Source organism: Xiphophorus hellerii, chromosome 18 (assembly GCF_003331165.1).
Source record: "Xiphophorus hellerii strain 12219 chromosome 18, Xiphophorus_hellerii-4.1, whole genome shotgun sequence".
Lineage (NCBI taxonomy): Eukaryota > Metazoa > Chordata > Actinopteri > Cyprinodontiformes > Poeciliidae > Xiphophorus > Xiphophorus hellerii.
Genome location: NC_045689.1, coordinates 33,756,345 through 33,771,809, shown reverse-complemented (window position 1 = coordinate 33,771,809; position 15,465 = coordinate 33,756,345). Strand labels below are relative to the sequence as shown.

The following is a 15,465-nucleotide window of genomic DNA, read 5'->3' as shown; positions in this document are numbered from 1 at the left end:
AGATTAGAAGGAATACAGCTTTATTTGTTTTCAGTACAACTTGAACTTTAGATGAATCACAATTAAACATATTGAGAAATTAAAAACAACAGATTGTTAATGCACTTCAACTCTGTGAGAACATCGGAAGCATTTTTTTTATTATTATAAATGTTTCATCAACACATTGAGCTCATGCCTGCTCCATAAAGGTGAAGGTCTCTGGACATCCTGAAGGTAACACAGACTGGCAGTCAGGAAGACGGACACTGATGAGACATGCTACAACTCAGAGGCTGCAGAAATAACCACACTGATGATCTGCGGTGACAGTTTACCAACATCTGAAAACACATTGAAATATATTATGAATGTGCGGCACTAACATGCAATTCTGACACTTTAAGTTATTTGCGACACCCTGGCTAAAATTAGCACGTGTATATTCGGCACTGTATTACAAGTTTTATAATACTATAATACACAAATCATCATTAGCTTACCCTGCAATGTCTGGGCCACCTGCTTTCCTCCCGCTGCAAGGTGGAGATCAGCTGTCATTCTCACCACAATTGCAGGATTCCTCCACTGAGCATTTTCTTGAGATCTCAGAAAAATCACAATCAGGCTATAAAAAAATTGCTCAGCTCTCTCTCTTCTTCTTTTGTCTCAGAAAAACAACAACTCGCGTTAGGACGCATTTTAACAAAGCACAGCACATAGCGCCTGGAGGCGGGGCGCTATACCCCTGACCGCCAGGAGGCGTCACCCAGCTACGGAGTTGAACTGGGCCTGTGGAAACGCGTTGACTCCGAAGCAGAGCGGAGCCCAGGCAGGCCGAGCTGGAGTAGAGCCAGTGAAAAAGGGGTATAAGTACAATCATTACAAGTTTTGAGAAGAAAGATATGAAGTCCTGCTTTCAAAATAAAAATGTAAGCAAAAGTATCTAATGTTTTGAGAACAAAAAGACATGAAATCCTGCTTTCTGACTGAAAATGTGTGCTCTTGGATTATGGCAGAAAAATTCCCCAAATAGTCAGTAAACTAATTTCGAAAGAACATTTAATACTGTAACTGGAAGACCTGTGTAACCCACAATTAGTAAAGGACTTTTATTTTTGCGGGCCCACTTCCTGTGTTGCCCGAACGCTGCTAACTTATTTAAAGCCACGCCTCCAGTGCGCAGAGAGAGATCCTCACCTGTTCCACTGTGATTGTGGCTTGCTGTTGGCGTCTTCCTCAGGAATTCCTCAAACAATCTTTGAACCTATTGATTTGATTGCTGGGTGAGTTTATTTGTTAACAGTGTTATTTTTTCCTTGTGGTATTTCTGCTCGATTGCTCATTGGAGCGTTGTTTTATTAGAATCACTGGCATTGCTTACCTGGACCGTCACCAGGATTCTGTTAGTGCTGATTGTGGCTAAGTGGCCACTCTCTTCAAAAAGGTAACTTGTTGCTGAAGTTTGTGCGTATTCTGACACCTTTACATTGATGCCGAGGCACTGAAGTTTAAACTAAAATTGATCAGAACAGAATGTAGCTACACTTAAATTGATATTGCGCAGTATATTTATTTATTTATTTATTTATTTATTTTCCTTCCCTCACTCTGCTTGAGTATTTGACAATTAATTAGGCCCGAGCAGCAAAGCGCTGCGAAGGCCTATTGTATCTGTACTGTTTATTATTATTATTCTTCCCACCTCTTCGTGTGCCTTTTTGGGGGCTTTATCATATTCAAAAACTCACCAAACTTGGCGGTCGCAACTAGAAAAATTAAAAATTTTGAATTTTAAGGTTGTTGCAAAAATCGCAAAAAAAATTGCTCAACGGCGGCAACTAGCAATTTTCTGTTAACACAATGGTATGAACGTACTTCATCGTAGAGACATGAAATTTGGCACACTTGTAGAGCTCACCAAAAGACTCAGAACTTACATTTAATGTTATTAGCCAACTATCACAGGAAGTCAGCCATTTTGTCTTGAACGTCCATTTTTTTCCTCGATTTTGACGTTTACAGCCTTCGTATTTGATCGAACTCCTCCTAGGGATTTCGATTGATCGACTTCAAACTCGGTCAGTCTGATCATAAGGCATGTTTGATTTAAAGTTATCAAATTGGTGAGTTTTGGAGCATGTTGAAGGGGGGTTAGCAGGGGTCAAAGTTCACCTACTCGCCATGAAACACGAAACTCTTATATTTCCTATATAAAAACACATAGAGGGACCAAACTTTCAGTGATTGATCGTCATCGGGTGCCCTACAATACCCTATGGTCAAATGATGACATCACTTAGGCCACGCCCCCTGAGAACAGGAAGTGTCATGTTTTACTGTGAACGGTCGCTATCTTAGCCCTTTGACCTAATCAACATGAAACTGTGTCCAGAGGCAGAAGACATGTTGGTGTGTTGTGGATTCCAACCCCGACCGGCTGCGATGAAGCAGGTGGGCGTGGCGGCGTTGCGAACGCCATCGAATTTCGTTTGGCTCTGAATTCCACAGTTTCGGGGTGAGCTGCTTCAAACTCACTAGGATGGATCCTTATCCATCCCCGAACAGGAATCCATAGCGATATTTGGTGGGCGTGGCCTAATTTTTCTATAGCGACCCCTAGAGTATTTTAAATGAACAGCCCCATGCCATGCTTTATCCTAGAATTACGAAACTTGGTACACATGTGTATCTTGTCAGGACGTACAAAAAAGTCTCTTGGAGCCATGCTCTAAACCCAACAGGAAGTCGGCCATTTTGTATTGAAGGTCCATTTTGGACCTCGAGTGTGACGTTTACAGCCTTTGCATTTGATCGAACTCCTCCTAGGGATTTCGATTGATCGGCTTCAAACTCGGTCAGTCTGATCATAAGGCATGTCTGATTTAAAGTTATCAAATTGGTGACTGTATGATCTTGCTGAAGGGGGGTTACCAGGGGTCAAAGTTCACCTACTCGCCATGAAACACGAAACTCTTATATTTCCTATACAAAAACACATAGAGGGACCAAACTTTCTGGGATTGATCGTCATCGGGTGTCCTAAAATACCCTGTCGTGAAATTATTTTTTTACGTAGGCCACGCCCCCTGAGAACAGGAAGTGTCATGTTTTACTGTGAACGGTCGCTATCTTAGCCCTTTGACCTAATCAACATGAAACTGTGTCCAGAGACAGAAGACATGTTGGTGTGTTGTGGATTCAAGCCCTGACCGGCTGCGATGAAGCAGCTGGGTGTGGCGGCGTGGCGAAGTGACCTGTAACGCCGATGCCATACGTTTGCTTCTAGATTCCACATGTTTCGACCGAGCTGCACCAAACTTGGCCTCAGTGATGCTGTTGTGATGCCTGACAATGCTATGTCATCATATTATGACGTCATCTAAGCCCCGCCCCCTCAGAATGAATTAGAGAGATCTTCTGTGTAATTACATAATAAACAGTACATGTTCGTCGTTTGTAGGGCAATGCTGCCCTCTGCTGGCCACTGAAATAGTTTCATTATTTCAGTAATTCGACACCAGAGGGCAGCATTGCCCTGCAGATGAAATTCTTCGATTTTGTAATACACAGGAAAATTGAAAAATTGGTATTTCTAACACAAAAAGTCACAGAGACTCCAAACTTTCAGTGATTGATCGTCATCAGGTGGCCTACAATACCATATGGTCAAATGATGACATCACGTAGGCCACGCCCCCTGAGAACAGGAAGTGTCATGTTTTACTGTGAACGGTCGCTCTCTTAGCCCTTTGACCTAATCAACATGAACCTGTGTCCAGAGACAGAAGACATGTTGGTGTGTTGAGGTTTCCAACCCTGACCGGCTTTGAGATAGCAGCTGGGCGTGGCGGCGTGGCGAAGTGACCTGTAACGCCGATGCCATACTTTTGCTTCTAGATTCCACATGTTTCGACCGAGCTGCACCAAACTTGGCTTGAGTGATGCTGGTGTGATGTCTGAAAATTCTATGTCATCAGATTATGACGTCATCTAAGCCCCGCCCCCTCAGAACAGGAAGTGCTATTTTTTTCCTTGGAAACTTTCATCTATGGCTCTCTTGACCTAATCAAGGTGATTCTGTGTTGGATGACAGATAGGAAGTTGGTCTCGCTTGCTTTAAAGTGCCAAGAGTTTTCAATGGCGGCAACGCCGTTCGTATACGTTTGCCTCTACATTCCACATATTTTGACCGAGCTGCATCAAACTTGGCCTGAGTGATCCTGGAGGCTTGCCCGTCGATCCTACGTCATCACATTGTGACGTCATCTAAGCCCCGCCCCCTCGGAACCGGAAGTGCCTTTTTTTCCTTGGAAAGCTCTGTTTATGGCTCTCTTGACCTAATCAAGGTGATTCTGTGTTGGATGACAGATAGGAAGTTGGTCTCGCTTGCTTTAAAGTGCCAAGAGTTTTCAATGGCGGCAACGCCGTTCGTATACGTTTGCCTCTACATTCCACATATTTTGACCGAGCTGCATCAAACTTGGCCTGAGTGATCCTGGAGGCTTGCCCGTCGATCCTACGTCATCATATTATGACGTCATCTAAGCCCCGCCCCCTCGGAACAGGAAGTGCCGTTTTTTTCCTTGGAAAGCTCTGTTTATGGCTCTCTTGACCTAATCAAGATGATTCGGATGATAAACTCTGTCAATGCTCACTGCTGGCTGAACCGTGTGGGCGTGGCCAAATGGCGAATATCAGTCCCTCGCCATATACATACGTTTGGCTCTAATTCACACATGGATCATCCGATTGGCGCCAAACTGGATATGTATGACCTTTGTTCTGCTCTAAAGAGCCCAACGGGTTTGAGATGTAATTTGGGGAAAATGCGCGACAGCTTCTGCGGCGGCTAGCGGGCGGCAGTGCTGGAAACTGCGGCAGAGCTTCTGCGGTGGGGAGCGGGCTGCGGCTCTGGAAAACGCGCGAGAGCTTCTGCGGTGGCCGGAACCCCCGCGGTGGCCAATAGGCCGGAGCGGCGCTTGCTGCGAGGGCCGCCCGAGGCTGCTTGCAGCTTTAATTTATTTTATTTTTCTTGATTGATATTTTGGAAGTGCACTTTAACTTTAAATTGATTAGTTGAAATATGATAGTTTTGTTTTATTTAAATTATGGTTAATTTAACCTGATTGAAATGTTTGTTTAATTATTAGGAATCTAATTATTGCATTTGCATTTAGTATGCATAAACTAGATGTTTAAATTTAATAATTATATCCTTTGTATTATATTTGTACATAATTGTTTCTGATAAAACACTTAATGGGTTTTCTGACCTTTTAGGTCGGGTTTTTTTTTTTCCCACCTGTCGGATCAGATCCTCAACTGGATCGAAAGATGGCGAGCTAGAAATGGACTATGGACTTTATGATTTGGAAATCAATTTATTCTGAGTCAATTCTCATGTGTCTCATTGTGTTATTGTAATTGTATGTTTTTTTATTCAAATCACTTAATATATATATTCACCAAAACTAAAAGCACTGCCTCCTGTGTTTTTTCACACCTCAGGCTCCTTAAAAGGCCACTCTTCCGATGCTGCTTATGTAGCCGCAGTTAGCTGCCTAGCCCATAACTGTTACACCTGGAAGAAAGTGGCAAGGGAGTTTAGAGGGTTTGCATTAGGCACTTGTTCACACTCAGAACCTCCGGTTTATGGGCGGAGGGATTTGTGCCCCCCACAAGATGCCACCCTGGGTGGTTGCCTATGTCGCCCAAATCAGAAATCGCCACCGCACCTCAGTGATTGTGGACCGTCAATAGGACGGTCTCCAAGCAAAGAAACCAGCATCAGTGCAATTTAGTTGCAGATATATTTGTTTGCGTTATTCAATTGCTATTGTTTTACAACATAGCGACTCCACAGGTTCACTGGTTTACCAAGGTCATTCTGTCTAAAGCGCTCCCAGACTGCAGCTGTTATGTTCGGCTTTTAAACCTGCATTTCTCCAATTCAGTCCTCCTCACTGGGCTTTATGCTGCACTCTGTGGTAGGAGACCAGTAGCCTGGCAGGTAACTGGGGCAAAGGTCACACAGTGACTTGAGACAGTGCTGTTCCCTCTCCATCTGTGAGGCGGAAGCTCGGAAACTAAATCTCAGAGGAGGAGCTTCGTCCTTGAAGGGGGAACTAGGACCACCCAGAAGCTTTGTACAGTTGAATGTTTCAATTCAGTTAAATTCAATTCAAAAATACTTTATTAATCCCAAAGGGAAATTAAATGTTGTAGTAGCTCATCAAGATTCTCTAAAGAAACATTGAAAATGGCGATGGCTGTCAGCAGGGAAAATCTCCTGAAGCAGTCTGTACCACAATGAACCAGAAGAAGCCTCTGACTGAAGATGATCCGCCTGCCCAAGATATTCTCGTGAAGAGAATGGTCAGGGTTGTCCATAATTTTCTTGATTTTATGAAGAATCCTTCTTTATATTCATTATCATCTACAGAGGTTCCATAGTCGTTCCCTGAACAGAACCAGTCTTCTTTATCAGGCTGTTGAGCTGTTTTAAGTCCCTGGCTCTGATGCTGCTGGCTCAGCAGATGACGGATGAAGAGATGCCGCTCTCAACGACAGACTTATAGTAGATCTGCAGCATCTTGGTGCAAACCTTGCAAACCTTAGCTTCCTCATTAAGTACAGTCTGCTCTGTCCCTTCTTAAAGAAGGCTTCACTGTTGCGTCTCCAGTCCAGTCTGTTGTCCAGATGAACACCGAGGTATTTATATTTCTCAACCACCTCCACCTCTTCTCCCATGATGTAAGTAGGGTTTAATCTAACCCTGCTCCTCCTTAAATCTACAATCATCACCTTTATTTTGTGCACATTTAAGATGAGATGATTGTTCCCACACCATGACACAAAGCAGTCCACCAGATCTCTGTACTCAGATTCTTGTTCATCTCTGATACAACCGACAACAGAATCATCTGAGTATTTCTGTAGTTGACAGAAGTCAGATTTGTGCTAGAACTCTGAAGTGTACAGAGTGAAAAGGAATGGAGAGAGTACAGTGCCCTGTGTGGTCCTGTGTTGCTGATGCAATGAGGCCACAGTCGCTTGTTCTCATCTAGAAGAGCGTAATTTGACAATGTGAAATTTTGAGCTTGTATGCGTAGATGTACACATGCGGGCTAACAACACTCTGTGTCTAACCACTTGGTTAGACACATAGTCCTTCAGTCTCACAAACTGTGGTCTGTTTGTGAGGTAGTCATAGATCCAGGTGATTGTTGGGGGCTCCACCAGTGTCTTTGGAGACATCCTGGATCAGGCTAATGTTGAAGAGATGTTGCAGAATCCCACAGAAATGTTCTGCACAGGCTTTCAGGACTTTGGGTCTGACACCATCTGGACCTGCAGCCTTAGTTTTACCGGTTTAGTCTCTCCAACTGCCTCCTCACCTGACTTCTAAATACAGAAAAGTGTGAGGTGGAGGCAAAAAGAGCAACACCATTGCCTGATTTGGTTGAAGACAAACTTGTGGAAGCAGAAGAGTCCATGACTGAGGTGGAAATAAGACATCTGAGGTTTGACAGGAAAGCTGAGGGTCAGAGGAAGGTGGGATATTTGTATGGCTGGAGACAGGAGATTATGATGATGAGCTTGTTCCTGAGCTGAACCTGTTGAAGAATGTGTTCAGCTCATTTGCTATGTCCAGACTTCCATTGATCTGATCCTCCTTTTGCTTGAAGCCTATAATCTTCTTCATCCCTGACCACACATCTGTGAGATCGTTCCTCTGAAGGTTGTTCTCCAGCTTCTTTGCTGTCTCTAATCTTGACTTTTAACTGCTTCTGTATACTCCCCAATAACTCCTTGTTTTTCTTGTTTAAAATTTCCATTAGGCCACTGGTGATCCAGTGTTTGTTTTCCAGGGTTACCATGGATATATTTAAAGGATTTCTCAAACAAGCATGAAAGAATCAAAGCAACACTCCAGGTATGTTTTTGATGAGGGAATAACATTATAACATGATAGAAAGCTCAAAAAAGTTGATTTTCCATCATTATGCCCTTTAAAAACAACCTTTTTCTTCCACTCTACATTTGGTGCTATTTTGATTTATCACATAAAATTCCCCCAAAATGTACCAAACTTGATTTAACTTGCTATGTGTAGAATCCTTTACAGTTACCTAATTCATCCCCAGAGGAAAAGATGGCAGAACCAAGGCGTGAGTTGTAGTGGGAGTTGGCAAAGGCAGTGAAGTTGTTCTGCAACCGGCGGTGTCGTATATAGAGCGCCACTAGGCCACTGCCCACAACCACCACCAGCAGAAAGAGGACAGGAACCACCACTGATGCCATATCTCTGGAATGGCTCTCACTGCGGGATGCATCGCTGCTCCCTAAACAGGTGGGAAAAACAACATCAAGAAAAGGAAATTAAGATTTCTCTTTCTAATGCATGGGATTTTTGACATGATCAAAAGTAGCATACAAGTTGAGTATTTATCATGTGGTTTGTGCTCCTCATTAAACCCAGCTTCATCAATCTGTGCGATAACCCTTCCCTGGAGGTTCTAGAGCAGTGGTTCTTAACCTGGGTTCGATCGAACCCCAGGGGTTCGATGAGTCGGTCTCAGGGGTTCGGCGGAGCCTCTGCCGCGGAGGTAAAGACACACTTGTGTAAAGTCGTGATGACACGCCCCGCTTGGCCATCGCTTGCTGCAGAGGATCATGTTACATTGCTCGGCCAATCAGGGCTGCGGGGAATTTAGTGCGCGCAGTATCAGCAGCTGTCGTAGTTGTACGTCGCGTGGTTTCTTTCTTAATATTTTAATCCATACTAAATATGTAGAGCAAAAAAAGAAGAAAATGAACAGACTTTGCTCTGAAGATGCACTTGCCAAGGTGAAGCCACTCTGAACTGGTCTCCCAAAAACATCAGCAGAAGTCACACTTATTTGCAGGTATGTAATTTGTGCAATACTTTATTCTGGCCCCCAAAAAGTATTTTGTGGATTCAAAATGACAAAAAACAAATTAAATTTAAAATAAAAAAAATTAAGTTATTAAAAAATTTGTCATTCTTTGAAAAAATCCAAATTTATTTTTAAATTAGTAAAATAGTAAAAAATAATATTTTGGGGGCTGAAATTCTTTTATGGGGCCAAAATATTTTTGGGGGCCAGAATGAAGTAACACTGTAACTTGCTGTGAGTTGAAATGTCTTGAATTTGGAGAAAAAAAAAAAAAAAAAAAATTTATCACTAAAGAAGGGTTTGGTGAATGCGCATATGAAACTGATGGGTTCGGTACCTCAAAAAAGGTTAAGAACCACTGTTCTAGAGGATCACCTGTACCTGTCTGTTGGTTGTAGAGCAAGAGTGCAGGTTCCCCACACAGCTGGCCACCCAGCAGGCACCTGGCCTGCACCGAGAATGTGTAGTTGTGTCCCACCAGCAGACTGCTGATGCGGAAGTAAGTCTCTGTGGTGTTTCCTAGATAAACTGTCTGGTTGGTCACACTGTCAAACACATGGACCTCATATCCCTGTGAACAACAGCAGTAGAATCTATCAGTAAATAAATCACACTGACTTACAAGCTTCGAGTGGTTGAACTTCTGTCTTTTTTTCATTAAGATTTTATTGGCTCTAGTGGCCTTTATTTAAGAGTGGTCAGACAGGAAGGTGGGTAATGAGAAAGGGAAAGGTCATGTGGCAAAGGTTGTGGACTTCGAGACGCGAGACTCGAACCTATGACAGCCGTGTGAGGGACTAAGCCCTCTGTATGTGGTTTGTGCGCTACCTGTGTGCCCCCGCAAAAGGCCTGAACCTCTGTCTTCTGTCTTATCCCTTCTGTCCTTGTTCACATGGACAGATTTTTATGCCAGTTTTGTCCTGATCTTCCCCTTCCGACAATTTTAAGAACATCCAGATTATTGAGCTGCTTCCTATCGTATTAGGAGATCTTCTTCCTGCCGTGTGTGGAATATTAACAAATCTGGTCCGCTCAGGAACGCTCACATTTAAAATCAGGGATATTCAACATATTGGATCGTCTTGTCCTGATATCGCAGCGTGTGTGGTGTTCCCCAAAGACAAACGACAACGCAACCTGTTGAATGTGATATTTAGCCAATCAGAAAGGAAATGATGGAAACACGGAAAGGAATCAAAAATACAACAAAGACAAAATATCTGGCATGGCAACAAGAAAACACCTTTCTTGTTTTACAAACAATACATGTTTGTATTGGGTTTTTTTCTCTGTTAAATACAGTCCACAAGCTATCGCTTTCGGCCATGTTTATTTACTCTTAACTCACGTTTGGTCCTGAGATTTTGTAAAACTTCCCATCTGACAGCTGAATGTTGGGGAGTGAAATCAGTTTGTGTGTGGTGTGTTGCTCCAGCCATGTGACTTAACACCACACACTGTAGAACCAAACCTGTTAAGCTTTAGCAGGTTTGGTTCCTCTCAGGGGGACCACACAGTTATTATCATGTGTGGTCCCTCAGGTTTTGAAGATCGGCAGATAATTTAAAATCTTGTTGTGGGAACCAGCCAAGGATCATCAAAATGTTTCTTTGTGGTGATTTACTGCTCTTTGAGTTCTTTAGATCAGCAGTAGTTTGGTGTTGGAACTTTTGGATGAATGTAGTAGGTTCTTCACAATCGCTTTCTTATTGTTGAACCATAAATTCTGACTACAGCCAAATGTTACCTGCAGTCATCCACGATTTTGAAAATAGTGTTCACACTACTGACTGGATTAGGTTTCCCAACTGAAAGACTGGGGATCACTTAACAACTGGATCTCCTGATAGATCAGACTACAGCACTAAAGCAGATAAAGCATCTTACTAATGTAAAGGAATCTACACACAAGTAAGTGGCAGTAATAAAAGATGGTCTCTGAACTCTAGAGGGAATGTGCCACTCCCAAATATAACGAATAATATAGTTTGGATAGTGGTGACTGTATTATTTGTTATAATCATGTTGAGAGGTTAGAGCATTTATTTGACAGAGTTTGTTTGTATGGTTCAAGCAACTTTAAATGCTAGCTGTATTCCTATCTTAATAGACAACAATATAATGTTAGGGTTGGATCATGCAAATAAGCCTGAGCATATCCTGGTCTAGGAAGTGGTGAGGTGGCAGTAGCCCTTGTAAAGCAATGCAGCAGTCAGTAATTTCTCACCCTGCTCTCATTGAAGCCCTTCTCTCGGACTGCAAGGCTCTTCCAGAAGAGGAACACATGGTCATTTTCTGTCAGAATTTTCAAGGCTTCTGGAGCAGGCAAAGGAACTGAAAAGGAGGGAAATAATAAATCAAATCATTTTGCTGCTCTTGTGAGCAAAACTACAGTTAAAATCAGACACCTACATGAATTCATCATAGACTTCAATGATATTAACTCCATGCTAACGTTGGATCCAAATCAGAATCCCACCGTTATGATGACTATAAATTAAAATGACCACAATTTTATAGTATTTACCAAAACATTGCAACTTTGTTTATAATATGGTCTGGCTCTAGCAATAATATGTAAAATATTTTAAAAGATTTTGCTGCAGACACATAAAAAAATATTAGAGGTGCAGCAACATAAAAAAATTTGGGCTGATATTGATATTAATATTGCAGGCCTTATTTTGCTTTCACTAAATAAAACTATAACGATTTTTAAAGTTATAAATTAGCTGGACAATTCTACATTAATTTTAGAATTTTATGATTTACACAAGGTCTAAGGTATGCATGAATATGTATTAAAATGCATAATGCAGTTTGTTCTAAATTATGCAGATTTTTCAGCATTTACCAAGCTTCTGGTTTATTCTGGTGGAAACTATTTTTTTTCATTCAAATTTTTATTAAGGAACAACATGAAGAATGTGCATCTCGTCTGTTCACAAAAGGTGGTATAGTCTTATACAATCATCTATTCAGTTTGTTATATGGATCTATACAGCATACCCCTTCATGTGATTATCCCATCTCCGGTATCTAGTGTTCCACTTTTTTTTTCTTTTTCCGTTCTTTCCTTCTCCTCCCCCGAAACCCTCTCAGAAGAATGGGGAGGAAAAAGAACAAACAAACCAATATCACATTGAAACAACTTTTCCGAACCTTAAAACGAATGGTCTAAACCAAACAAAGTAGCTAAGGGACAATGGGTGTCACCTCACTTTCATTAGGTTCAGATCTGGTGTTCATGAAAGTCCGCCATGGGGTCAACATTTTTCAATCTGTCTTGCTCCAGTTTCAATGCAAATGTCAGTTCCTTCGTCTTGCAAATGTCCTGGATGATGTCCAGTCTTCTAGTGTGGGCGTTTTCTCTGTCATCCATTTCCGAATGATTGCTTTTTTACTGGTATTAATATAATACAATTAGCATTATATTGAAAATGTATGTTTTATAGAATCCCTTTACAGAGTTTGGTCATTTGCCCAAGGACATAGTTTCAAAGTTTAGAGCAAAATTGGCCCCAATAATAGTCTCCACACTTTGTTTAATTATCCCCCACTAAGAAAGTAACTTAGGAGAGCAATGGCCAGCTTGTTTCGACCCATATAACCTCCAGCATGTTCTATCTGCATTTCTGCCCCTCTGAGCTGGTGTTTTGAAGAAGCGTGTAACAATCTTCCAAGCAAATTCCCTATATGTTAGTGATGATGTACATTTTCAACAGTTATTCAAAATGTCTAACAAGTCTTCAATGTGAATTTGATGGTTCCCTTCTTTGTCCCATTTCTTTTTAATATATAATGTATAACCTCCCTCCAGGTTTTGCAGCTCATTATACATTTTGGATGTTAATTTGATAATGGAGGTTGATTGATGCGATTTTAGAAAGATACTTAAGATACCAACAAATTAGTTTTTTCTAAATAGTGCCAGATTTGTAAATAATGAAAGAAATCTGTTATCGAGACCATATTTTTGCTTAATGTCTTGAAAGGTCCTCAGACAGCCTTTATGATATGAATTATTGTATTTTACCAAGCCCTTTTCAATCCATTTTTTAAAAGTATTATCTGTTTTATCTGGGGTAAAGTCTTGGTCACATGCTATCCATCCGATTGGCAAACAGGACTCTTTCTTTTCTTTTACTAATTTTGGCCAGGTCTTGAGTGCTATTTCTGAACATGGATTGAGTTCATTAAGGTCTTTTATTAAGTGTATATTTCCAATTGCTGCTTGCAAGAGGACACCATTGCTTGTATATTCAATCTCCTTCCATTTGGCTGTGTAGGAGGAGTCACATATCTCCAACAATGGATATATTTGTGCTGCCTTGTGTTTACTCATGTTTGGGAGTGAAAGCTGGTGGAAGCTTTGACCACTTTTTTTTTGGAAGAAAGTATATAATTTATTAAACTCCATCCCTTGAGGAGTGGCTTTGACAGACCTGTGTTGAGGGTGAAGCTGGCCTCCTTGGTCATGTTGCGAAGGCGGACGGAGACGCTGTACCTTCCTCCCGACTCCAGGCCTCTCAGCAGGTACTCCACCGTGTTGTTCTGGGTAGTCAGCTTGTAGTCCCTCTCCCCTTTCCGGATTACATCTTTCACGTGAATCACATATGTCTTAGAGGATGTACACACAAACAGAGCAGGTGAGCACACCAGCTGGATCACAAGCATTCAAACTGAAGTGGGTATTCTTTCACAGAAATCCCCAAAGTAAAGTTAAAAGGGCATTATTGCACATTTTTCAGGCATACAGTGCTATTCTATTGCACAATCAAGTAAATATGTTAACTACAATTGTTATACAAATTGAAGTATAACAATTGCAAAAAAAAAATATTTTATAATTTAGTGTCTTTAAATTGGGCCTCTGTCTCTATAAAAATTCCTGGTCTTTCTGAAACTCGAGCTTGAGGTAGTCATCACAACATGGCTATTCTACTAACTCTTCAACAACATTTTTACCAGTGTTTCACTGAGAAGTAGCTCATGCAATGAGCTCTGCAAATTCTCAGTTCCACCAGGTGTTTGCTTATTGCTGTTGGCTAGTTTGAAGGAGTGGGGGAGTTACAAGGAGTTACAAGGCCAAGGGATGCTCTATCAGACGGAAGCTCGGAAACTTAAGAGGGTGGGGCTGGCATGCACAGCGTTTCGAACAGCTGAGTGGTTGCCATGGTAATACTTTTTTTTTTTTCAAACATGCATGAAAGAATCAAAACAATACTCCAGGTTATGTTTTTGATGAGGGGTTAACATAACAATGTGATGTAAAGCTCAAAAAATGGATTTTACATGACATTGCCCCTTTAAAAGCACCAACATGGCAACGTCTCAGAGCAGAGTGACAGCCTCATACCAGGGGGGCATCTGGTGTGTCGTAGGGTGGCTGCCATTTCAGGGTGGCCTGTGTCTTGTCCACATGCACACGATGGAGGTTCCGCGGAGGCAGCCTCTCGTCAGGGATCATTTTCACCACAGCGTAGTCAGAGGGAGGACCCAGGAAGGGAGAGACAACCCGAGCCTGAATCAATATATCAATATCAATCATTGGTGTGAGATTATGTCTGTCCTGCAACTACACACCATACTGTCCGCTTTGTCACACTCAGTAAGGATACTAAAACATTCTGCTGCCCTTGCAGCACCATGTCTGTATAGAACTTTTCACTCTGGAACTAGAGCAGAACCTTACAGAACAGAACAGAGGTCTTCAACATGAGGGACGCGGAAGAACTGCAGGGTGTTGTGAGATTTCTGATTAACTAGACTTTTTCTTTTAACTTCAGAGTTAGTTATTTATATACACATTAACATGAAACAATGTGTTATAGTCTGATAAATCCAAGAAATTGGCAAAAATTATGGTGGTGGCAGAATTATGCTATGGGGATTACTTTTTTCTTCAAATGGAAGTATGGTTGTTTGTCAAGGTGGATAAAATCAAGAACATATTCAAATACAGAAAGTTCCAATTCCTTCAATGGTGGAAGAAAACTGACAATGAGTAGGAATTGGATTTTCAGAGTCCCAGAGTAAAAGTTACCACTGTAACTATGGTTCCATGAATCCCGGATGCCCGCCTGAGGCAGTGCTTCGAGCACTGAATAATCATTTTTGCGCATTCACAGGTTGAGTATTAATCACAGCAAAGTCACCTGACCTGCCGGTGACCAATGTGACTCTATATCAGGGGTCTCAAACTCAATTTACCCGGGGGCCCTTGGTGGTAGAGTCTGGGTGAGGTTGGGCCGCATTCACACACACGGTCTCCTCAGCCGAACCTTTCTGATTGCCTATTACCATATTTGGCCGTAGTCAGGCGCTGTAACAGCCGTAATTGTGTAGTGTCTCTTTAAGATACTCTAGTATTGCTAATGATGTCAGAAGTATGCGCCACGGCTTCTCTGTAGAGAGCGTGGGAGAAACGTGCTAGACGGACATGTTAGCTCCCTAACTTTTTAGTAATGTTACGGGTTGTTTGGAAGCTGCTCAATTTTCATGTCTGATAATATAGCAGCCGTTCAACCGGGCTTTGTAATATTGGTGAAGAGCGTATTTA

The 15,465-nt window shown here is 41.8% G+C and overlaps 1 protein-coding gene across 5 annotated transcripts in view; it reads right to left on the bottom strand.

Annotated features, from left to right (window-relative positions):
• Nucleotides 1-3: 3 nt before the first annotated feature.
• The window catches only part of sorl1 (sortilin-related receptor, L(DLR class) A repeats containing), a 177,394-nt gene continuing 161,932 nt past the window's right edge, over nucleotides 4-15,465 (bottom strand). For 2 of the 5 annotated variants that reach the window (XM_032590812.1, XM_032590813.1), the window contains exons 43-49: nucleotides 14,263-14,427; nucleotides 13,349-13,523; nucleotides 11,131-11,237; nucleotides 9,285-9,474; nucleotides 8,115-8,327; nucleotides 483-821; nucleotides 4-323 (exon numbers count right to left, since the gene is read on the bottom strand). In XM_032590812.1, the coding sequence (XP_032446703.1) occupies nucleotides 745-821; nucleotides 8,115-8,327; nucleotides 9,285-9,474; nucleotides 11,131-11,237; nucleotides 13,349-13,523; nucleotides 14,263-14,427 (927 nt within the window). In that variant the 3' untranslated portion in view covers nucleotides 4-323; nucleotides 483-744. Of the gene's footprint in view, nucleotides 324-482; nucleotides 822-8,114; nucleotides 8,328-9,284; nucleotides 9,475-11,130; nucleotides 11,238-13,348; nucleotides 13,524-14,262; nucleotides 14,428-15,465 lie in introns of those variants that run through there. The other 3 variants (XM_032590814.1, XM_032590816.1, XM_032590815.1) reach the window with 3 other exon arrangements.